Genomic DNA, 24,371 nt, shown 5'->3' on the forward strand with positions numbered 1-24,371 from the left:
CTCCATTACCCCCCTGCATTCTCTTTGACTTTCTCTCCTCTCCTCTTCCCACCACTCCCATTAAGCCATGTCACTCAAATACTTAAAAATATTCCTATAATCTCTCTCCTAAGATATCTCATTTAAACCAATAGGAAAGTATCATGTTGCCCCACTCTCTAATGAATTTCTAAAATGCATCCCCCTCAATCTATATCCATTCTCCCTCATTTAAAATATTCATATTAATTAATAAATAGTTAAATACGGTTAATATTTAATCCCACCCATATTCAATGAATATTAAATAGTGTTATTACCAAAAGTTAATAAATACGGTTAGTATATTTAACAATTATAAAAAAGTATACAATTTTAGTTATTGTTATTATTATAATTAATAATCAAATACAAATGGGGGAACAAAATATTATAATGTTAGAAAATGAAACTATTAATTAATTTATATTGAAAAATAAAAGATAAATTAGTGTAATTTTGTTAGTAAACTACCAAATAAAAATATAGATTTAATAACAATTTAAAAAAAAATCAATAAATCCCCATAGTTACATAAATGTAATAAACATTTCAAAATTTGTCATAAACTACATTTTCATAAAATAACATTTTTGAAATTAAAAGATATAAAGTATTTGAAAGTTTATTTAAAATGCATTAAATAATTATTGAAAATTATTAGAATATTTTGGAAATTTTAGGAAAATTTATTACATTTGATAGATTTTGGAAAATCATTGAAAAAATTATGTAATTTTCATTGCAAATTATTGAAAATTATTAAAGATAAATGACTATGGGAAATGAAAAACTATAATTTGAACAAATAATTACACAAATTATTAAGATACATTAGTATAATATTGGAAAAAGGAAATTATTGGTTAGTTTATATTAGAAATTATAAGATAAATTAGTATAATTCTGTAAGTAAACCATTTAAAAAGAAAATAATTTATTTAATAAAAAATTAAATAAATTTGAATAAACTTTCAAAATTACACAAGTACAATAAATTTTCCAAAATTTTCATAAAATTATATTTTTGAATATTAAACACAATTTAGTATACTTTTAGAAATTTACCATGTGGTTGATACTCAATATATCATTTTGATCATTTCTATCATCAAATTGAATATTGGGTTGACGAGGACAATGTTTTCAAAACTAGATCAAACCAGATGGTTAGATCAAAAAATTGGGAACCGAACACCGTTTTTCCTCAAAACCTCTTTTTGTCCAAAAACCGTTTATTTGGTTAGCGAACCGCTGACTTGGGCGGTCGAATCGTTAACCCAGACAACAGTTTTTGGCCTTTTTTGTTTTTCTAATTTTTTTTGTCAGAGCGGGTCATCCATTTGACAAACAGACTATTCGACCCCAAAACTGTTCCCTATCCGATCCAATTTTAAAAACCTTGGACAGGAAGTGGGTGTCTTGCCTTGAGTGTGCGGCATGGCCTAGCCCAAGGCCCGATCCATGGACCAACCCGACCCATGGCATGGCACGGGCCCGTGCCGAACCAACCCCCCAAATTATCCTAGAGGAGGGAGGCACGGCCCGGGATGCCTCGTGGCCCAGCACAGCACGACTCACACTTTGTACAGGCCACATGCGGGTCATGTTGTATCGACCCAACACGACCCAATTTACACCTCTACTTGAACCCGCCCAATATTGGGGACAGGGCAGGGAAATTCAAGGATTCTCCATCCTTAATGAGTGGGGTGCCTTGCCCCTGAACTCGCTCGACATTAAGAAGTGGTTACCTCCTTGAACCCGCATGACACTGGGGACGGGGCGGGGATGGATGCCCTGCCTTGAATCCACCCCATTGTTATTCCTATATAATTGTTAATTATTAGTAGAATTAATAAAAATGTTACTTTTATAATTATTTTTATTTATTTTAAAAGTAATCAGAATTTCATTTAAAAACAATAAAAAGAATAAAAATTATTAATAAAACTAAATTTATTAAAAAAATATTTATTCATATTTTATTAGTAATTATTATTATTTATAAATCAACATTAAATAAAAAATAAAATTATTAAATTTTTCAGATTTTTCCCGTGCATCGCACGGGTCCCTGCTAGTTTGCTTTTAAATTCTCCCGAAAAATGTGATTTTCGTTTGCTGAGTGCAAATTGCGACGCAGACATAATTATTATTGCAATAAAGGAAACAAAAAAAAAAAAAAAAAAAGAAAAAAGAACATAAAAAAGGAAGCCGAGTCGGATCAAGCAAGCCAAGCCGAGCTTGCTGCTGTAATTGGTTACTTTTTGTGTTTTTCTTTATTCGAACCAAGAGAGTGCAGAAATGGTGGGAGCTTCTTCCAAGTCGACTGTTACTTTTATTTATTTATTTATTTAATCAGATTTCATCTTGAATTTCTCGATTTAAAAAGTAGAAGCTTTTGCCGCGTCCGTCATGAAAATGGTTTTCCATCTTTCATTCGATTCTCCTCTTGATGAACAAATCAAAGATAAAGAGAAAGAGAATGGAGCTGCTCCCAGAGGGAGCAAACCAGAAGAATCGGTTATGGATGTTCAAATCGCTAACCCTTCTCGTCCTTTTCTTCTTTTTCGTTCTTACTACCATTTGCAGAAGATAAGGAACTCTCTTTTTGGTCTGGTCTTCTGCTTCCCTACCTCCCTATTGTCTCTCGTCCTATTTGTGCCTCTGGCCTACAACGGCGCCAGCATTTTCTGTCTAAACGTCTCTTTTCCGACCAAAATCTCGCCGGAATCTACTGGCTTTACACCTGAATATGCAGTAGGACAAACAGCACGAAAATGGTCTTCTTCGTCTTCCTTATCCTCCTCGTTCATGTATGCTGTCAAGGAGGAAACCCCACCTTCTAAACCGAAGGGACATGTGCCCCCTTTGCAGGAACAGGAGTCTTCAGTTCTTCCATGGAACTCTTCTTCGGCTCAGAGATCAAGGTGTCACAGAAAGAATGAGCTGATGTTTAAGATTCTGCAGCCTACCGCCATGTCAAGGCAATTTTCTGTAAGAGTACACGATTTCTTTCATGGGTCACATTCGAATTCTTCCTGCAAGGTTCGGTTTTTCATGACTTGGATTTCTACTTTGGAGTCGTTCGGTTACAGGGAATTGCTTTCAATAGAGAGTCTTTTTAAATCACATCCAAATGCTTGTCTCCTCATAGTCTCCAATTCGTTGGATTCAAGTGGAGGAGGCCAACTGTTGAAGCCGTTCGTAAACCAGGGATTTCGGGTCACAGCAATTTCCCCTGATTTCAACTATATCTTCAAGAATACGTCTGCAGAGATTTGGTTCAATCGCTTAAAGAAGGGGAGTGTAGATCCTGGGGAAGTTTCTCTTGGTCAGAACCTCTCCAATTTACTTAGGCTGACACTCCTGTACAAATTTGGTGGAATTTATATAGACAATGATGTTATAGTCTTGAAGAGCTTTTCCAATTTCAGAAATGCCATAGGAGCACAGACTATCGATCTAAAAACTGGAAATTGGAGTCGCTTGAACAACGCTGTCATGGTCTTTGACAAAAAGCATCCACTCCTCAACAAGTTCATCGAGGAATTTGCACTTACCTTCAATGGGAACAAATGGGGTCACAATGGACCTTACTTGGTTTCAAGGGTTGTTTCAAGAGTGAGCGGAAGACCTGGCTTTAGTTTTACTGTGTTGCCACCGCCAGCATTTTATCCAGTTGATTGGAATAGGGTTCCAAGCCTCTTTCATGGACCCCGGGATGCTGCCCATTTGAAATGGTTGTCTTCAAAGCTCAAGCACATTCACAGGGAAAGTTTTGCTGTACATCTATGGAATAAGCAGAGTAGGAAGATGAAGGTTGAAGAAGGGAGCATTATCAATCACATAATGTTGGACTGTTGCATCTTCTGCAACTATACAGTATCAGTCTCATAAGTATGCTAGAAAAATGAGGCAAATGTGTTGTCATCTCACTCTCTTCTTTTCTCATGTCCCGATCCAGTAATGTGGCTATGGACCAACTCAGTCCATTCCATTGTTTGTGTCAGAAAAAAGGAGTAAGAAAAAGAAAAGCTTTTCTTTCATCCATCATAATCTGAACATAAACAATTGAGTTTATGTAACCTACACTGTACTTTGTCTTCTTGCCAGATCAATTAAGGCAGTCACGGAAGACCATTTCACTTATTCAGTTATACACAATTTCTAGAATATCAGTGTTGATAAGATGGATTATGAGATTCTCTGAAATGGCATTTGTGAGAAAATTTTAACAAGTCATGCTAACATGAAAAAAAAAAAAAAAAGAATTTTATCTCTAAATGTCTGTTTAAACATTTTATATGGATGGTTTCTTAGCCTTTCTCTTTCATTTTGATATAGTAGGGGAATTAATATTTAGTTTCTGGTGTTAATACTTGCAATTATATATCAAGATCCTTATTCTCCCTTGACGTTGTAACTTGTACATATTTTCCATGCTTCTACTCATTAGGTGCTTCATGCTTCTTTCATGGTATGTTACAGTTATTTCACATGAATGATCACATCCTTTCCTTAACATTTTTATGAATTCCAGATCTAGGTTCATACTTGATTTATGCAATTTCTTCTAATTTATGTGTTAACTGTTATTTGTGGTAAGTTTCATTTTATTCTTTTTTTTTCTCTGGAGGAGGAAGGTGAATCCTTTCTTATCTCAGCAATTAATGTTATGTATACTAGAAAACTATCCTCACAGACTGATTAGTTCTCCTTTTGTGGCTGTGACTGCACACATCATATCACTGTTGCAACTTGAAAGACTTCTTTCCCATTTGCCAATTAATTTGAAGTTGGTATAAAAATGTGTGATTTCTTGGTATTGACTACTGCCATACGAGATATCTATCTCGAATTGAGACCATGAACAATTGAATAACTGCATGTTTTGCCGTTTCTCCTGATGCCTGATTTATGGACTGATTGCTCTCTGCTAAGATAATTTTCATCCTAATGTTATTAGGGTGCTAAATGCTTCCTCTTCATATATCTGTTTGACAACTTGTTATATCTGCAAAATAGCCATTTTGTGTGTTAACATATTAAATTAGTTGTTACAACTGGAACATGGGCTCAACTCTGTAACTGGATATGAAAACTTAACATTTATTTTCACTTGTTTTCTTCTGCAAATTATTGTAAAGATAATAAAAGAACAAACATGTTAAAGGTAGTATAGCATCCCAAATTATTATTTACTCAAATTTACATGTTTTTGGACCGTTGACATATCTGAGATGGATGCAAAGTGCTCATTTCCAATTTTCCTTTTTAATGGGTAATAAACTTATCTAAACTTCCCTAGACGACCGAATACATTCCATGGGATGACAACTTGCATGACAGTCTAATGGTTGGGTACTTCCAATATGTTTATTGAGGAAGACAATGATTAGCTGGTTTGCATGGCCTGGAAACTGCTCCTAAATGAATTGGGTTCTCTCAGGCCACATTATCATTTTCAAATCAGGAATATATTCCTTCATCTTCTCCCTTTGTTATATGCATCTGTGAATTTAAGGGCGTAATAGTTTTCATTTATAATCAGAATGCAGGAGATTGAATCATGGGATTGGTTAGACCATAATCTTTTGTCATTTCCTGCATGAGACACCATTTATGTCTAAAACAATTATCTTATAGATATGGAGAAAATATTTCAAACTCTTCTAAGACTAAAATAAATTCATGCTATTGAAAATTTTGAAGGCCTCTCTCTATCTCTATGGCAATTGTAATGAGGTTTGAAATCCTGAGTTTTTCTATAGAGATGCATAATTTGCAATATCTTCACTGAACCAATAAAAGGTAGGGGAGTAGATGGATCTACCATGTCCATGATCTCCTGATCCTTCCTAGCTATTGGAAGTTTGCTTCCTGATAAGAGAATGCATATGTTTTTAACTAGTATTTTAACATCAAATTGTTGAAATCTTCCTCAGTTGATCCTTGTTCCTAACAAAAACTGTTGTGCAAGCAAAATTCAAAGGAGAGCCAACTGCCTTTTATTTTCATGAAATTCAATTACTCTCAAAAACTGTGCTAATAAAACAAGATCAGCATATAGGGAGTTAACCTTTCTATTTGATGATGACAGATTGAAACTATTTGAGTTGAAAATGGGTAATAATAGTTATTGAAAGTGCACTTGTGCATGTATTCTGGATCTCTAACTGTCGGATCAGAATCCAATCTGACAATTTGCAGCTTTACAACATAGTGCTCAGATCCTGAGAGGGTGTTACACCTTGGGGATGCTGAAGAAATCATGGATTACAAGGACAATATCAACAGGGTCACTAGATCTTTTTCTTTTTCCTTGTTCAGGAGGCTGTTAGAGGGACCATACCCCCGTAGTCTGGACTCTGGAGTGATTGTCTGCAAGCACAAGTTACCTATAGCAATCTTCTGGTGACACCATGAATAATACCGTATCCATGGAAAACTATATAAGAAAACCACTGCTGGAGGCCCTACATAGTGATGGAAAACAATATACAGGATAATAGGAGCCAAAAAATAAAATGGTATATTCTAGTTATAGGCATGCTGGTGTTGGACCTATTCCAATGTCAGTAACATGGACTTCAGCTCTCTGATATTCACAGATATTCACATGTGCTATATCTGTTCCATCCAACTTTGATTAGAGGATTATGGAAAGAGAAGAAAGTAAAGCTTATGTAAGGGTGAACAAAGTTGGCTAGTTTTTTTTTTTTTTTTCTTTTTTCTTTTTCAGGTACACCATCCATTTCATGCTTTCAATTGATGATTGCAACTTTTGTCTTGCTCTCTGCATTTAAGCATTCAAGACGGTGATAGTTCTTTTTATATATTTTTCTCCTTCTCATAGGGTGTTCAGATTTTGGACTTTCTTATTACGTAAACTGTGACAGATAAAACTATGTATTCCTGCAAAATGGATCAGAGAAAATGCATTCACAATTTAAACCAACTACACAACAACATTTTTAGGTAATTGCAGTCAATTTCAATCAAATTTAGGGAATTGTTATTGTTTTATCATGTGAATGTGTGGATTTTCTCCTTGCATATAGTATATCAATAAAAACAAGCTACTGATGTTCTTTAGCTTGTTTCTATCCTTTCACTCTGAGCATCTACCCACAAAAAAGTTTGCCCTACCCTGGGAATCTTCTGGGTTTCCAATATTTTTTTCATCATATTGACTGGTTTGTATCCAATGGCTTCTTACATTTAAATGATATCACTTGGATGATGCTCCATGTAACTTTGAGGTAATAGGTTTATTCCCCATCTTTCCTATCAAGAAAAGAAAATAAACCATGACTACTTACTTACCTTTATCTGGACTTTATTAATCTGATACCAGGTGTTTGTCAAGGAAACACCCTGGAATGGTAAATAGGATTCCAATTTGAGAAGGTAGCACAGTGAAGATCAGTTCCTAACACAGCTTTAAAAAGCAATACAAAATTAATAGGTTCACAAACCAGTGGAACCACAGGCTCTCTGTGGTTAGGTCAATGGACCTCATGTGCACCCTGCTCTGTCCCCAGTCCCCAGCTGAGTCCCTCTATAATGTTTAATATGCAATACCTAAAAAAAAAAAAAAAAACAGCTCATGATGTGAGCAGAAAATCAAGAGGTTAGGTGTAAGCTCAAACCCATATAAGACCCTACAGATACTTGGTAAATTTAGAAGTTCCCTTATCCAAGTTTTAAAGCTTTAGTTATTTCATAATCTCAAGCTGTGGGCGGTAGGGACGATGATCGATGAGCCAGGATGGGCTTTGGGCCTATGGCTTTAAATATATTATATTTAATAATATTATTTTGTATCATATGACATAGTGTATGCATAAAATATATGTTATCTATACTTTATACTTAGAACACAGTTGTCCACGTCAGCTTACTCTCTTCCTCACATTGCTTCCCAACCCCCTTAGAATTTTGTAATTTTTTGAATTTAAAAAATAAAAAAATCAAACATGGATGAGGAAACTTATATACTAATCAACAGGTATCATAGTGGTAACCAGATGGTTTTCACCAAAATTCATGGGGGTGGGGGTTTGATTGGTCAAAGCTCTTCCAGTATCATACCTTTTGGGCACCATATTGTATGTATGTAATATATAAGTATATTGTTGGCTGGGGTTGACTAGAAATGAACACCCTACTCGGCAGCAAATCAAAAGATTAGTTTTAAGCTCAAGCCCATATAAGAAAAGAGTCAAAAGACCCTGCAGATACTGAGTAAATTTAGAAGTTCTTTAGCTGTTAATGCTGCAGCAAATAATCTGTTGCTTTATTACCCTTGGGCATTATTCTAGACCCAAGAAAGCATTGCTCTTCCACCCAAATTCGCAAGATTCAAGTAGCAAACTGGAGTGTATTTACCATGTTTCTGATGGATTTAGGTGGTGGGGGAGGGGGGGAGCTTAAAACATGAAAACATGAGGTTCTTGTGCGGAATAAATTTGTTCCTTGTTCAATAATTTCCTGTCGTGCAGATCTGTTTCAACATTCACACTGTAAGAGGCATTAGGTTTTTTATATAAAAAGGAAACCTTGTGAACCATTAGAAGGTGCAATAGTATAAAGAAATCATGTAACTTTATTCCTATGCACCAAGAAAGAATAATGCACTATAATCTCAATTCCTTATAAATATTGGGGCATGCCAACCCCAGAGGAAGAATTGTACACCACAATCTGAATAAGTTCATGTATGCTTATGACTAAATTACAACAATGTAATTTGGATAATATATGATTTCTGGATCTTTTTATGTCATGTATCTCTTATGGTGTAGCAGCAAAACTTCTGATGCAAGTCCTGCACAATGAAAATGTGGTAGGAGTTTCATTGGAGATGCAGAAACTCTGAAACATAGATGGAACTGGCATCTTTGAGCTAGCTGTATGCTTTCATAACTGCTTGGACTATCAAACTAAACTTAGTGCTCATTCTTTTTGCACTAGATGCTCTACATCTCCTAGTTCCACTTCACCTGCTTTGCTTTCTCCCTCGTTCTGAAATAGCAATTCTATCTCCTCTAGAGACTTTCCCTTTGTTTCTGGAACAAATTTATAAGCAAAGACAACAGAGAGAGCTGAAATCATGGAAAAGATGAAGAAGGTTCCTGCCACTGTAATGGCACGGGAAACAGAGAGGAAGGACATGGCAATCAGGCCACTGCACACTCGATTTCCTACTGCCCCTAAGGCTGATGCTTGAGCACGCAACCTCAAAGGGAAAATCTCAGATGTCAACACCCAGCAAATTGGACCAATTCCCACTGAGAAAAAAGCTACATTCCCACAAACTGCCAAAATCGCTAGCACAATTGTAACTTGTCCATGCCCCGTTAAAGATAGAGCAAGGCTTAATGCAAGCAAACAAACAGTCATCCCGATTGTGCTCACATACAGAAGTGGCTTTCTTCCCACTCTGTCAATGAGAAAGATAGCAACCAAGATGAAAGCAGTCTTGGTAAATCCAACAGCAACAGTTGCAGCAAGAAGTGGGCCATTATCCTTTATTCCAGCTTCTCTAAAGATGGTCGGACTGTAATATACAGTTGCATCGATACCTGTGATCTGTTGGAAACATTGGATTCCAAGACCAGTAATCAGCATTCGCCGAAGTGAGGGAGAAGGCTTCAAAAATTCACGCCACACACCCTTTTCTTCATACTTCTCTGCATTAGCAATTCCCGCTGCTGCTTGTATCTCCGCCAGCCTCTGTTCCACTTCACTCTCATTTTCATTTGTTTTCAGCAGCACCGTTCTTGCTTCTTCAACCCGGTTTTGCATCACCAGCCACCTGGGGGACTCAGGGATGATGAACAATGCAAACCCAATAAAGACCGAAGGCAGGATTCCCACAGCAAGCATTATTCTCCAGTTTATGTGTGCTGAAAGTCCTGAAAATGCATAGTTTGAGACGTAGCCAAGAAGGATACCTAGATTTATAAAAATTTCAGGAAAGGATGTGAGAGATCCTCTGGCAATGGCTGGTGATATCTCTGCAATGTATACAGGCGCAATCATGACTCCAAAGCCTATTCCCACCCCAGCTAACAGTCTTCCGATCATCAGAACCTTGAAAGAAGGAGCAAAAGTCATTATAGCAGCACCTGTTTGAAAGACAACAGCTGCCAGGGCCATTGTCCATTTTCTACCAATGGCATCTGAGGTTCTTCCACCGCCCAAACTTCCTAAAAGTGAAACGATGCTCAAAATCCCAACAAGAACTTCTTCTTGTACCTCTGTTATATTCAGATCCTCCTGAATAAATATGATTGCTCCACTCATGACACCAACATCTACAAATGGAGAAAGGCCCAAACTTTAAGCTGCAAATTCACTTTAAAAGTACTAATTATAGAAATGGGAGCAGAAATGGGATATGAGTCTTGGTTGCGAATAGTATCATCAAATAACAAAAAGCTGTTGAATAAAAAATTTCTCAAAATGAGCATTCTCCAATAACGAATGGTTTTGGAGATCCAAAGAGATCTTTCATCTCATATTCTAACTACAGTTCCGGACAATGAGAACTATTAAAGGTATATAAAAGAAAATTTATTGCAAAAGGGTAAGATGAGTTCTGTTGACAGAAATTAGATTCAACTCTTTCTGAAGTTTTACTCAAAGCAGATAGAAGTTCTAAAATTTGTTTGTCTCTGTATGCCCAAAAATGGAAATTTGAAGAGGACATAATGCAACAGTTTATTTATGGCATGGCGTGAAGTCATAGACATTGGATGAAAATCGACAAGCTCTCCAGAACATCGAGTCGAATTCATGTGCAGAGCACTGCAATAACCAAGATCTTGCATATATGCATGCCATTTTAGTGTGATAGAGTGAGCAGTCAGATGCCCGACTATCAATCCAAATAAAGCTTTTTTCTTTCCGGATGAAACATAAACTTCCTATGTGAAGTTTTACAAAAGAATTGCCGGTCAAAGAGAGAATATCGGAAAAAAATAAGGAGAAATAGAAGGAAATATACTTACCGTAGCCGAGGAGAACAGAGTTGAGAGAGGCGAAGATGGCGCAAGCTATAACGTATTTCTTGGTATTGTCGCTCCGGCTCTGTTGACAATGATGATAAGAGGGGTCATCCACATCTGGAAGATCTGAATCCATCCTCCTGTATTTGTTCTTGCTTCCCAAGGGAAGGTTAGATAACCCATCGGGGTTTCCATTTTCCTGAAGACCCATGTCTCTTCCTCTCTCTCTCTCTCTCTCTCTCTCTCTCTGCTTTGAGGAAGAGAAGAAACTAAAGTTGTGTTCTTTCCTCTGTTTCTCATCTCTTAGAGTCTCAGAGCAGAAGCCATTGTTCCAGATCTGAAAAACGAGTAAGAGAAAGACTTCGTCCATGTTGTTGGCTTTTATGGGTCCCTGTACTGAGAAGACCTTTTACTTTTGATTGGAAGATCTGGCTGCAAGTGGGCCTTCTTTCTTCGCAGTAAGCAACATTTCCATTAAAAAATACACGAGGTGGAGAGCATGGAACGCGACTTTGACCTACCCATTCTTTTTTATTAAGAAAAGTTCTGTTTCCAAGCATCCGGAGACGAGTAAAAATGAAGATCCTTTCTGAAAACGAAGATGAATATTTACTGTATTTGAGAAACCGAGAGTGTTTACCCAAAAGAAGAGAAACTGAGAGTCGGCAAATGGGTTACTATAGGAAGAGAAGACTGTTATTTCATGTTTTTCCCTCTTTCGTCAATTTATTTTGGTGGTAGTTGGAATTGTTGATTCCGTTTTTGCTGGTAAACTTCCTATTGGTTGGTTTTAACTTTTAAGATCACGCCGACGCGGGGCGCCAGAAGTCGGGATCTGAGCCTACATGTGACCCATGTGGATGAAATACTAACGTGTTCATTCGTTATTTTACACGCTATTGTTTGCAGCAGATCCGGAAATGGGTAATATCTTAATCCCGCCCGGTAGCCGATTGGGGAGGTCTTTCAGGCAGCAGCTCTAGCTAGGCTTTACAAGGTGGGCCCCCGAACAACATATTAAGCCGTGAAAATTCTTAATTCTGAAATGCCCAAAAATGATTTTTATTGATTTTTGTTTTTTCAAGAGCCTCATTGAAAACAGCTCAATCCAGGCTTAAGCCCTCTCAAGAGGCCAAGAGTTTTTAAGCAATGTTCAAAATTTGTATCGTATCGTTGGCTTTCCGAAACTCCGAAAGGGTGTCTCGAAATTTGAGCCTTTTTTAGGGATGAGACTGGATCTGCTCCTAACACCTGGGGCCTCACAGGTGCCTCACACGCACATCTTATCACGGGAGATATTCCCAATGTACAGTGGGTGTTCTTGTGAGACGCCCATTTGTGAGAAGCAGATCCCGTCACTTCAGGGGTAGGTAAAGAATTTACATCAACGCCCCACAATGCCCTATAGTAAGTACATCCCAACCTTGTATGGAAGACATCTCCCGTGGATGTCTCATACGTGTGGGGCGCAGATGTGGACTCGTAGCTAAACCTAAAACCAACCCCTGAATCATTTTTGAAAAAAAAAAGTTTGAAACACTCGATACACCCGTTTGTGCCTATCGATAATTTAAAGTTTAAACCATAATTTTAAGATGAGATTTATAGCATTTGCAGACTGGCTCCCACGTCAAATTTGAAAGAATCGAAACAACAAAACTTATGAAATGTTAACATACCTGGGGTCTTCGGTTTACCCTCACAGGTGCTCAACTAACACAGCTCGCCCCAAACACAGGCCATCTCCCAAAGGGTCTTAATTTCAGATGTGTCTGATGCGTTATAAAGCCGCCCATAGGATGATCATGGACTGGGCCTGACCCAGGGCAAGCCTGAAGTGTGAGCCTAGATCAGACTGGGCTTCAAGCATATATTATATCAAAGATATATAATAGTCCATCTAATATGACTTACAATATGTAAAATATATGTTGTGATAAATTCTAAGCCTTGCTGAAGCAGTTGTGGTGTTGTGTTTTTACGCTTGGCTCAACCTCTCAGGTTGAAAAGGATTTACGTTGAATCTGATTGCATGGTATTTGTTAATATGATAAAAGAAAGGAGCAAATAACTTTCCTAAGGAGATATGGATGATCTTTGATGATATCAGAGCTGAAGTGAATGGGTTTGTTGAGGTTAGATGAAAATATGTTAAGAGGTTTGTCAATGTCAGTGTATTTTAATATTACTTTTTCATAGTTTATAAAAAAAAACATCATCTGAGCCTTATTCCAACCCCAGCCATATAGGGTCAGTTACAGTCTTGTCTGTCATTTCTGTCTGTTTATATTAATTAATCCTTTATTTTGCTCCATAGGGCCAATGGGGGCAATCTATCCTCAAACCCACAACACCCCAACCCTGGTGCACGTAGGATTCAATCCCAATTTTCTTCTACAACCAGTTGAAAGACTTTACCAACTAACCAGTTGGCACTTTATTTATCCTACTTATGATACCGGTTGACTGGACATAAGTTTTTTCAGTTATAAATCCTTACAAAATTATATAAATTATGTTATACATAATTATCTTTTGACTTGTTCCTTTTTATTAGACTTTTGAGAGAACATCTTAACTTAGAAATGACCACTCTTATGTAACTTTAATCTCAAATTTCAAACACTTCCCATCTAGAGTTAATTTACTTTTTCAAAGGACAATGAAGGCTCCTTTTGAAGAGGGATAACAAAATCATGTTAACCAGATTAAAAGGATGGCTATTCATTATATGGTCTAGACCGCCACTGCACTGAACCAAATCGGAATTGGCAGTTTGGTCTGAGAATTCCTCAAATTATAACTTTCTGGTTTGGTGTGGTTTTTTAAATTTTAAAACCAGCCCAAACTGTAAATCAAATTATCAATAATCTATTCATTGATGTATATAATATATATGTATGTATGCATATATTCATTTAACATTTCGATTTCATACATTATTGTTGTTTGTTTCAATTTTTAACTTGTAGTTTGATGCTTAAAGAATTGTCTATATTTGAGGAAGTGTGAATGTAATTTATATAATAGTAATAGGTGGCATTTTTTAACATTCCAATTTAATATTTGAATTATATTTGTTATTTATGTTGGCATGCATGTTATTTGGGCTTTCTAATTGGGTTAAGCCCAATAGAATGACCCAAACCATAATTTATTGGTTTGGTCTGAAATCTTCTCCAAACCAAACAAACCAGACTGTGAACTCCCTTTATTAAAATGAGCACAAATTTTCCGACCATTAGATGGATGGTTAATGAGCCTTATCCCCTAGATTAATTGGGCAAGGATCAACATAAAATTGACTAATGCCCAAATCAGATTGTCACCCGTTAACTTCTGATTATGTTGATTTTTGGAAAATTTTCCTGGTTGAATTGTTAAAGGGAGAATGACTGATCAGCCCAGCTCAGCATTCTTTAGCCCCATCATACAGGGGGAATGAATCCTGACCATGGATTGATACCAAATCCACAGACAGGATGTGGTGATTTATAGGAGGGCCTACTAGTAGACTATGGGGGGCTGTAATTCAGAATTCTGCATTAAGCTGCAGTGTATTCTAATTGTTAAAAGGGCATGCCATTAAAAAACATTGGGAACTGACCTTTCCCTTAGATCAAACTTCAAAGCTTTATGTGTGAAAATGAGGGGAATCATCCACAAGATAGAAGAGAAGCTGCATATGGAGGGAATAAAAGAGGGGAGAAATAGCACAAGCCAACTTAATTACCATGAGGATTGCATGTTTAAAGAATACAAATACCTTGGGAAACCAAGGAGGGAGAGTTTGTTTACAAAATGAAGGAGAAAGATTCATGTAGAAGAGAAACACAACGGAGATAGTTGAAATTGGCCTTGGTCATTAATACAAGAGTTAAGTTAGGATTCATTCCGTTAAATCTAGATCTCAACCTACTTTAAGATTGGATTTGCTCGTCATAGAGCGTGCTTCACACCAAATCCACACAATACATCGTAGCCATGCATTGAGAACATCTTCCGTACTTGATGTTTTCATTCATGGGAAAATGTTTCCAATGCACAGCTACAATGCATTGTGAGTAGACCTGTTTATGTGCCGGATTCGGACTTGATTTTTACCAAAATTTGAATGGGGCTCTGAAGCCCGAACCCCACATAATGTCCCATGAACAGGTCTAACTGTGAGATTGGTGTGAGATGCATTATGATAGTTCACATTTAACAAAGTGTGAACTATCACATCTAATTTAACAAAGTGTACTTTTACTGTTTTACATTTAACAAAATGTACCTAACATTGTATTAAACCAATCACATCTTATTTTGCACACCATAGATTTTGTTTTGATATAAACAACAGTTGTTGCATTGTTGAATTTCTCTCAATAGTTTCTTCGATCTCCTTCTCAATATTTACTGGTCTTTCTCCCTCTCTATCCTTCTCTTGAAAATTTCCTACTCTATCGTGAGAATCTTGATGGCCTAACCAATGTTTTAAAACCTAGCCTAGATGTTGAATTGTTTCTTCCGGCAGGTTAAAGGGTTAGTGGTTCAACGATACAGATCAACAGGTCACATTCATAGTCATAATTATAAAATTTCCAAAAATTAGAAATAGTGCAAAAAGAAAACCCGATAACCCATCAACACAAGGGGCATTAGCATGGGTCCCAATTTAGCTGTTCAGGAGGCTGTGAAACTAATAATTACAACCCACAATAGTGATAAAACGCATGGACCCACAGTAAGAAATTAAATGATTGTTGAGTCCCGGAATTTTATTATTGGCATAAGCATTATCATTGATTCCACATCCTCTTGAACAGCCATTATTGCTGCATTCAGCTAATTTATGACAGACCAAATTATCTACTTCTATATATTATTGCATTGCCCTACACATTTTGACTAAATGGCCTCTTTACCATTAATTTATAGACGTAAAGGTTTCTTTGATGCCTTTTGTTCTTTTCTTTTCTTTTTTTCATTTCCTTGTGAATGCATTGATATTATGTTAGCGACAAAACAAATTTGAAGCCTCTCTTATATGACATCTCTTTGACACCATTGGTATTAAAACACTTTATACACTAATCTTTTACAAAGATATATATTTCTTTTCCTTTTTTTAGTTCTGTCTTAGTGTGGGTGTTGGAACTTGGAACCGATATAAGGATGGATGCAAACATATTAAATCAGATTTGAATCAGGGTATATCATATCCAAATCTGATTCAATAGCATATATTCAATTGGATCTCATAAAATGGTCATTCAAATCCTAATTGTTAAGAATGTTAGATATTCAAATCTGATTTAAATTATGAAAAGTTTAATAAATTATTAAAAAAATATAAAACTTTATATACAGAAAAATAAAAAGTATAAGTTTTTTAACTATTTTCATCATATATATATATATATATATATATACATATCTTTTTATAAGTGAATATATTTATAAATATATATAGGCTGAATGAGATAAGGGGTGATCTGAATCCGATCTAATTTTTCAATCGGATCTGATTATCCAATCCGATCCATTTTCACCCCTAGAACTGATGCGTTTCACAAATGTTACATTACACCAACTTACCACATAAGAAAGAACAAGAAAAAAAATGGAAAAATTACTTAATCAGATGTGGCAAGCAACAAGCTGTGTTGGAAAAGATGTTGCAGCAATGATTATGGTGATGTTGGCACCATTGCTGATTCCTCCATTGCAATTTTTCAGAAAATTGCTTATATTTTTAGGAATTAGCAATTTTGTTTGTTTGGTTCCTAACGTGAAGCCCACTTTTAAGAAATCGGCAATGATATGTATTGGGATTTGTGAGGGGATTTTCTGGAATCACCTTGGTCATCTTGAATCTCCAAAATGATGTGGCATGTAATACATATATATATCCCAAATGTCTTCTATATTTTTTTTATTTTTATACTTTTATTTATTTTCATCCTTTTTAATTTTTATTATTTAATTATGACATATGGGGTTTACAATTTAAACTAAAAGGTGGAATTGTTGATTTGCTACCAAATAAGAAAATAACTCTATTTTAGGTTAATTTTAAATTTATATTTTATTTCTATCATCAATAAAAATAATTATTCTTTGATACACTTATTTTTTAATATGGTCAATTAATATAAGAGTCAATGAAAAATGGGAATGAATACCCTAAAAATAAGACTTAATGAGGGGAAATTGAATGAGGAGAAATGTAGTATTTCAAATTACATTTTATACCCTCACAATTGGAGAGACCAAATTCAAAAATAGGGGTATTATAGTCAAGAATAAGATTCAATGAATGTTCATTGGAGTTAATACCTTAAATATAAGGCTTAATGAGAAGGATTTGAATAAGGAGAAAAGTCATTGTTCAAATTACATTTCTGTCCTTACAACAAGAGAGACCAAATTAAAAAATTGGGGGTATTCTAGTCAAATAAAAAATTCCACACTTTGGAGATTTTCTTGTATTGGGATTTGTGAGGGGATTTTATTGAATCTCTCTCTCTCTCTCTCTCTCTCTCTATATATATATATATAGTAATTTTCTTGTATTGGGATTTGTACTTTAGTAATTTTACTAAACAGGGGACCTATAGGGTGGGGAGTGCTCTCCTCATCCCCACCTACAGGGATAGGAATGGCAATGGGGCAAGCTCAGGGCAAGGGTCATATTCCCCATCCCCGACTCTTGTCAATCATCCATATTAATCCCGTGGGGGGATCATCCCCATCCCTTGCCCCATTTGTGATGGATCCTTGCAGGGATTAGGAAACAGGGAAAGTTGGTTGTCATCCCCAAGGCTTAGTTTGGAAGGAGTACAAATGCAAATATGTAGAATGCAAAACCTTATATTTTGTATGTATCTACATTGTACATATTTGCATTTGTACTCTTTCTTTTTTGAAAAATATATTGTGGGAAGTATTTGAGTATTTCCATCAAATATTATGTTTTCTAATTAGTTTCCTCTCTTATTTCAATAAAAACAAGAGAAAAAACAGAAATGATAGAGACATTAAATGACAGCAACAAAAAGAAAAATGGATTTTGCTTGCAGAAATAGTGAATTTGATGCTTCAGAGGGGTAAGTCAGAGGAGGACTTGAAGTTTCAGTTAGGGCAATTGAAATAGATCATAATCATAAACATACATATTTTGGTTAAAATGCTTAGAGGAATGATCACGTAGCTTCCCAATCTAAGGCTGCATTTGGCATTCCTTATTTTAAGGATTTAGCTCATTTTTGCAGTTAAAGATTCAGTGTTCACAAAGGGCATTTTAATTGCAAAAAGGACATAAGTCCTTAAAATAAGGAATGCCAAATGCAGCCTAAAACAGCATATATTTATAAGTTTTGAACTATGGGTACAATTTGGACGAGTCCAACCCAGTTCAAAATTTATATGAATTGGGCTTGGATTTTAAATCATTGCCTTGGGCCTGAGCTCAAAACTTTGGACTTTCTTATTTTTTACGTCAGTGGTGGATCTAACTTTAAGGTTCCAACCCTGGTTTGATCTGAGCCCAGTCTAGCTACACATATGTTAAAATTCAATTTGGGTTGATTGATCAACCTCAGCTTAGATTGGAACTGAACCCAATCCATGTATATCAAATTTCATTGAAGGTTGGGTCTGAATTGGACATATTAAACTTGACCTTGGACTTGGGTCTTTAGCTAAATACTTAGGGTTGGTCTTGGGATGACCTTAAATCCTGATTAGCTCACCCGACTTGCAACCTTAAAGAGGACTTTTAAGCATGGAGCAAATATATGTACTCAATATAGGGGTGCTACTTGGGTAGGCCCAACCTAAACTGGGATCAACCTATCCTATAATTTTAGATAGGCTAGGCTTAGGCCCAAAATTGTTTTTTTTTTCCTTTTTTTTTTGTTGGGTCTGAATCTAGCCATAGATTGTTCAAGCCTGGCTCAATATTATCCTAACCTGAACTTATCCAATTATGTACATACATATATACATATATAAACACGTATTTACATATTTTTTTACAACGGACTCTAACAAATAAAGGCAACTTTTTCCCTTAATATCAATAAAAATCACACTCTTAATATAATAACCAAGACAGAAAAACTTTTTTGAAAAAATATCAATTAATGGCACAACATGTATCATCCTATAAGATATCTTGTATTTATTTAATATGGGTATTGCTTACCTTCTTCCTCCAGAAGCACGAACAACAACGACAAACCTGTTCTCCTTCTTATTAACTTAGTTCTCTTCTTCTTCTCTCTCTCTTCCTTCCTCTTCCCCATTCTTTATTCCAGAGGGAATTTATCGAATTTTCCAGAAAGTTGATGTGTGCTCATCTTCTGGAGTTGTAAAGGGAAAGAGAGGGGCGTTGCGACGGGGTGCTGGGTTATTTTCGGTCTCACTGGCATCGCATGAACTTTGGGTTGTTGGTCACTGGATTCTATTGTTGGGGTTGGGAGTTCTTGATTGCCCTTTTACTTTTTAGTTGTGCTCTTTGTTGTTTATCCAAAATCATTCAATGCTTTTCTGCTGGAGATCTATGAATTTTTCTTTCTTTTTTTACATATTTTACTTTATTTTGTTTTTTGTTTTCTTTTTTTGCTAGGGTCTTCGGGTGGGTTTGCGTGCCAGCGCCATTTCTGATGAAGACGCATAAGCTAGTGGAGAATGCAAACACGGACGATGTGATCTCATGGAACGACAATGACACCACCTTCGTTGTTTGGAAATCTGCAGATTTTGCCCGAGATTTGCTCTCTAATTACTTCAAATACAACGATTTCTTGAGGGTATTTGGAAGTGTGGTCATTTATTTAATAAATGCTGTCACATAGGCTCTATTTTAGTGGTTCCTCTCTCATGTTTTGTATACATCGAGAATAGCAAAAGGTGACTTCAATTTCTTTGCATATTTATTGTTTAGAGAAATTATTTTTTAAATCTTTCTCCAATGGTTAGATATTTTTTCACTGTTATGCTAATGTGGTGCCTAGTTATCATAAACGGTTGTAATAATTACTTTTCTCCATTTGGTAAGCAAATAAAGTACTCACTCCTCCCTTTCTTTGTTACAGTCGTTTAATTATCTTTGATTATTGTTTTTGTTTTCTATTTATGCCAAAGTAAACGAGATGCTATTAATAAATAATAATATTTTCTTCGAGGATCTGGAGTGATCAGATATCTCCGGTGGCTTTAGCATGCATTTGAAGAATTCCGCTTTCAATGCTCAAGTTCAGGTGAATGGTGTGGATGGATCATTTGTCTAAGAAAGGAAAATGAAAGAATAAGGGAGTAGAGTCATTTGGTACCAAATATAATTTATAGGTGCATACATCTCGTATCACAATGCCCTTAATTGATATTTTTTTCAAAAAACACTATCCTAACCTAGCTATTATATTAAAAGTATTATTTTATTGATACTAGAGGCCAAAAGTTGTACTTATCAGATGGAACCCCTGTTTTATAATTATACATATATATATATATATATATATATATATACATTTATATCAAATTTTAGTGTAGACTAATTAACTAACACATGTCCAATTTGAGTGGCTTTATAAACAAAAAAAAACCCAACTTGAATGCATTTAATTTCAATACAATTGGGCCGGGATTGGAAATTTAAGCTTCGCCTCAAGCTTCAATTCTTGGTTAAATTGTTAGGGTTGGGTTTTCGTTGAATTTAGAATGCATTTGACATTCCTTATTTTAAAGACTTATCTCCTTTTTGCAGTTAAAAGTCCACCCAATTTACACATGTAGTCTTAACTCTCAACAAAAAACCGAGTCAATGATAAAATTTGTGAACTATTGGATTTGGAAACTTGAATTCTGGTTTCCTACCCATGATAACTCTACCCATACATACCCACATAACATCACCGCCACACATGGGGAACACCTCATCCTCTTACATGTTATTATGCTTATTATGCACGGTGAGATGTTTTCAATTTATAGAGGTAGTGTTTTGTGGGTAGGAGATGCAGAACCGGGGAACTTGGGACATATAAAATAAAAAGGGAAAATTCCATATTAGTACCCTGTACTTTGAGCCTAATGTCACTTTGCTCCCTGCTCGTGAACTTTAAAATGTGCCCATTTAGTACCCTACCATTAATAAACCGTCAATTATGTATATCATGTGATGACATATGCAAATTAAATATTTTAAAAATGATAAAATTATCCTTCCAAACTATGTTCATCATCTTCTTCCATATAATACAATGTTTGTGTGTGTCGTCTCCTCCCTTACATCCCCAAACCCAACGTGGAGCCTCTACCATGCCACTAGACTCCTCCAATTGAGCGGAGGAAGGAAAACAAGCAAGGCCCAAAGTACAGGGTAGTCTCTCCTTCAATAAATGAAGGGATGAGAGATCCATCATATGGATGGCCGAACCCTACAGGAAAGTAGGGCGAAATTTCAAAAATTTCCTCTCTCCCATCTGGGAATCGCATTTCCTATTTTAGAAAACTGCATTTTTCAAGGATCAATCTTGGACCAAGAACCAAACCAGATCTAAACCAGAACTGTAGGAGAGGGATATACATGATACGAAGAAATAGTATCTCCCAATGAAGGTATTCACGCCCAAAGAAGACTCCAAAGACTGCTCCCACTGAAGATGACACAGCGAACGGTGGAGCAGAATCAACAGAGTTTGTCCAGCGAACCGAATTCTTCAGCAAGAATTCGATGGAGGCAGTGAGCACGACTTCATATCAACCTTTCCCAAAAACTGATATCAAGACACCTCTTGATCGCTCCTACAATGGAGATCGAACTGGCAGTATGGCGGCAACTGGAGGAAATCGCAGGGAGAAGATAGCGTAGTCACACTGTTGTTGTCTTCTCTCTGGGTGCTATGAGATCTGATCTCTGAGAAGCTTGGGATGCTGAGGATGAACTGAATGGTTTGCCCCCTCCTCCTTTTATAGGCTTAAAGGGAGCTCCTAATCTCATTAGGAGTTTCCTAATCCAAATCAAGAGTTATCTTTAAGAAATAAGGATAATCTCTTATCTTATTTACAGATTAGATCAACTCTCTCTTAATCTCATTAGGAGGTTTCCAGATCTGAATTCAGATCTGGACTCTCTGAGTGGATAGGGTAAGACCCTATCCTATCTGCTGATTTAATCCCAGATCCGCCCCCTTATTTAACTAGTCAAACTAGGTCAGTTCGAAATGGGCTTTAGGCCCAAAAAGTCTAAGTGCTCAAACTGCTTCCAACCTACTGCCCAGTTGGGCTTCTTTATATAGTGTGGGACCCAAACATTGATCTACACATAAGCCACATTGGTTCAAGCCAGCCTCTGTTACAAGGCCTGGCCGAATTCACTATAAAGACAGTGAACCCCTTGAAGCCTATCACATGGACTCCTAATGGGCCCAACACTTACACTAAGTGGTCCCTAGGCTAAGCCACCTTATAAAAACCCAGGGACTGTGGGCAGATGCAAGATAGCCCATCAGGTATTACCCTCAATGGTCTTACATTTAACTTCTCAGCCCATAATGATCAAACACTACCCCACAAGAGAGGACCTCTCCCTCGGTTGCAAGGAACAATGCTCCACTCTCTACTCACATGAATCCCGGGAATTAAAACCTTTTGCAAATATTTTGAAACCATAATATATATATTTATATCCGTATATAAAATATATTTTGCAAAACAAATTTCAACGATTGAAATTGGCTGCCGGCAGTCTTGGTTTCCATCAGAGAGAGTGCATCCCCGATCATTACCTTTGTCCGACAAAGGGGCTGATCCTATCACTATGATCATCCACTCAGATGAATTCTCGAACTGTCCCAACATACCCAAGTTTTGACCCCTGCTAAGGATCTCACTGATTGGCATATCAAAGACAACCCAATCCGATACCTAGTGCAGTATCATAATCGAGTCTAGGGGTCAGGTGTAACTTTCCAGTTTTGCCCACTAATCACCAAGGTCCAAGGCAATATTGGAAATCTGGTCCAATTCAGGGTTTCAAGTAAACCTACACTACATGTACCTTGGGTCTCACCCTAGCAGCTAAGACAGGCCACCCCAACACTTGGCGGCACATCAATGTCAGCCTTAGCAGGATAAATCTCCCCAAACTTATCCAACGGCTATGAACATTCTAAACTAACACGAGTCTTATAAGTGTCTAGTTTAAGGGTATTACACAAAAACACACCACTATAACATGAATCAAATATGTACTTTATTCATTTACAATAAATGTCATAATGTACATCGAACTGATTGGAGCTAAGGGCATACACTGTTTAACAATAAATTCAATAGGCTGCTCTCTCTCTCTCTCTCTAAAGTGACAATTTTGCCATATCCTCAGTTCAAATCTGAATTTTGAACATGCATAGCAATGGCCATGCTTTTGCAAGTACTTCACCTTCTTCAAAAGCAAAACCCATTTAATTTTCTTTGTTGTTTTTCTTCTCAAACAACGGAGGAGAAGCCATTTCAGCCTTCTAGCTACTTAGTTTTCACCGTCAGATGTTCAATATTCATTGCTTCAGCTGAAGAAAATCTAATCCTTCTAAGTTGTCTAATTCGAAACATGTCAACTTACTGGCTGTAAGTTGACTCTTTTGTCACCTTCTCTCTTGTGGGGACCCAGGTTGGGTAATTTGGAGGAAAGTTTCTGTTCTTAGATGGGTTGAGATTGACTTCACTTTGGTTTTCCTAGTTCGATCTTGTCATCTCATCTCACTTCTATATATAAAATAATGGACAAGGAAGAAAGCTACTCGGTAGCCTAACTCTCAGTCATCTCGCATTTTTCTCTTATGATTATTCGTGGCCATGTGTCTCTTGAAACCTCAATTGTTGCCTGTCTACCGACGGGCTTCACAGGTTTAGATTACCCTCTAGATTACTATCACACAGTAATTGAAGCAACGGTTTGGTGATCAGAACTCCAGTGACACTAATACAAGAATGGTGGATTACATGCTGAACAATCCTTTGCCTCACCAAATGTCTCTTGGCTTTTGTAGTGCCACGTCTCTCGACAGATTGAGCTTCTCCGAAGTTACACAATTCACCGACTTTGGCCCCAAATTGGCTGTGAACCAAGCCAAGCTATCCGATGAGGAAAATGGGATTGACCAAGGTTATTTTCTTAAGTTTTTGGTTTTGAATGACAAACTACAGGATCAAAGCCTCTTTATTAATCCTCCACCAATAGCAAATGAGGAAGAAAAATTCAAAGCTTATTCTGATCAGACGTTTGAATTTCACCAAGGAAAGTGAGAGAATATCCCTAGATTTACCTGTTGAATTTAT

General features: G+C 36.5%; 2 protein-coding genes across 2 annotated transcripts; one reads left to right on the forward strand and one right to left on the reverse strand.

The window, feature by feature from the left end:
* Positions 1-2,257: 2,257 nt before the first annotated feature.
* Positions 2,258-4,308, forward strand: LOC104586450 (uncharacterized protein At4g19900-like). The gene has a single exon (XM_010243698.3). The coding sequence runs from the start codon at positions 2,437-2,439 to the stop codon at positions 3,919-3,921; it is 1,485 nt and encodes a 494-aa protein (XP_010242000.1). The 5' UTR covers positions 2,258-2,436; the 3' UTR covers positions 3,922-4,308.
* Positions 4,309-8,660: 4,352 nt separating this feature from the next.
* On the reverse strand, positions 8,661-11,468 carry LOC104586451 (Major facilitator superfamily protein). Its single transcript, XM_010243699.3, has 2 exons — positions 11,043-11,468; positions 8,661-10,346 (listed from the first exon to the last, which is right to left on the reverse strand). Exons 1-2 carry the CDS (start codon positions 11,407-11,409, stop codon positions 8,983-8,985), a joined length of 1,731 nt encoding a protein of 576 aa, XP_010242001.1. The 5' UTR covers positions 11,410-11,468; the 3' UTR covers positions 8,661-8,982.
* Positions 11,469-24,371: the final 12,903 nt, after the last annotated feature.

Source organism: Nelumbo nucifera, chromosome 1 (assembly GCF_055504915.1).
Source record: "Nelumbo nucifera cultivar China Antique chromosome 1, China Antique-T2T, whole genome shotgun sequence".
Taxonomy (NCBI): domain Eukaryota; kingdom Viridiplantae; phylum Streptophyta; class Magnoliopsida; order Proteales; family Nelumbonaceae; genus Nelumbo; species Nelumbo nucifera.

Excerpts from the sequence above, each read along its gene's own strand:
- LOC104586450 (XM_010243698.3), top strand. The coding sequence starts at position 2,437 with ATGAAAATGGTTTTCCATCTTTCATTCGATTCTCCTCTTGATGAACAA.
- LOC104586451 (XM_010243699.3), bottom strand. The coding sequence starts at position 11,409 with ATGGACGAAGTCTTTCTCTTACTCGTTTTTCAGATCTGGAACAATGGC. Across the intron at positions 10,347-11,042 it reads CTCTGTTCTCCTCGGCTACG|ATGTTGGTGTCATGAGTGGA; the intron begins GTAAGTATATTT and ends CTCCATTTGTAG.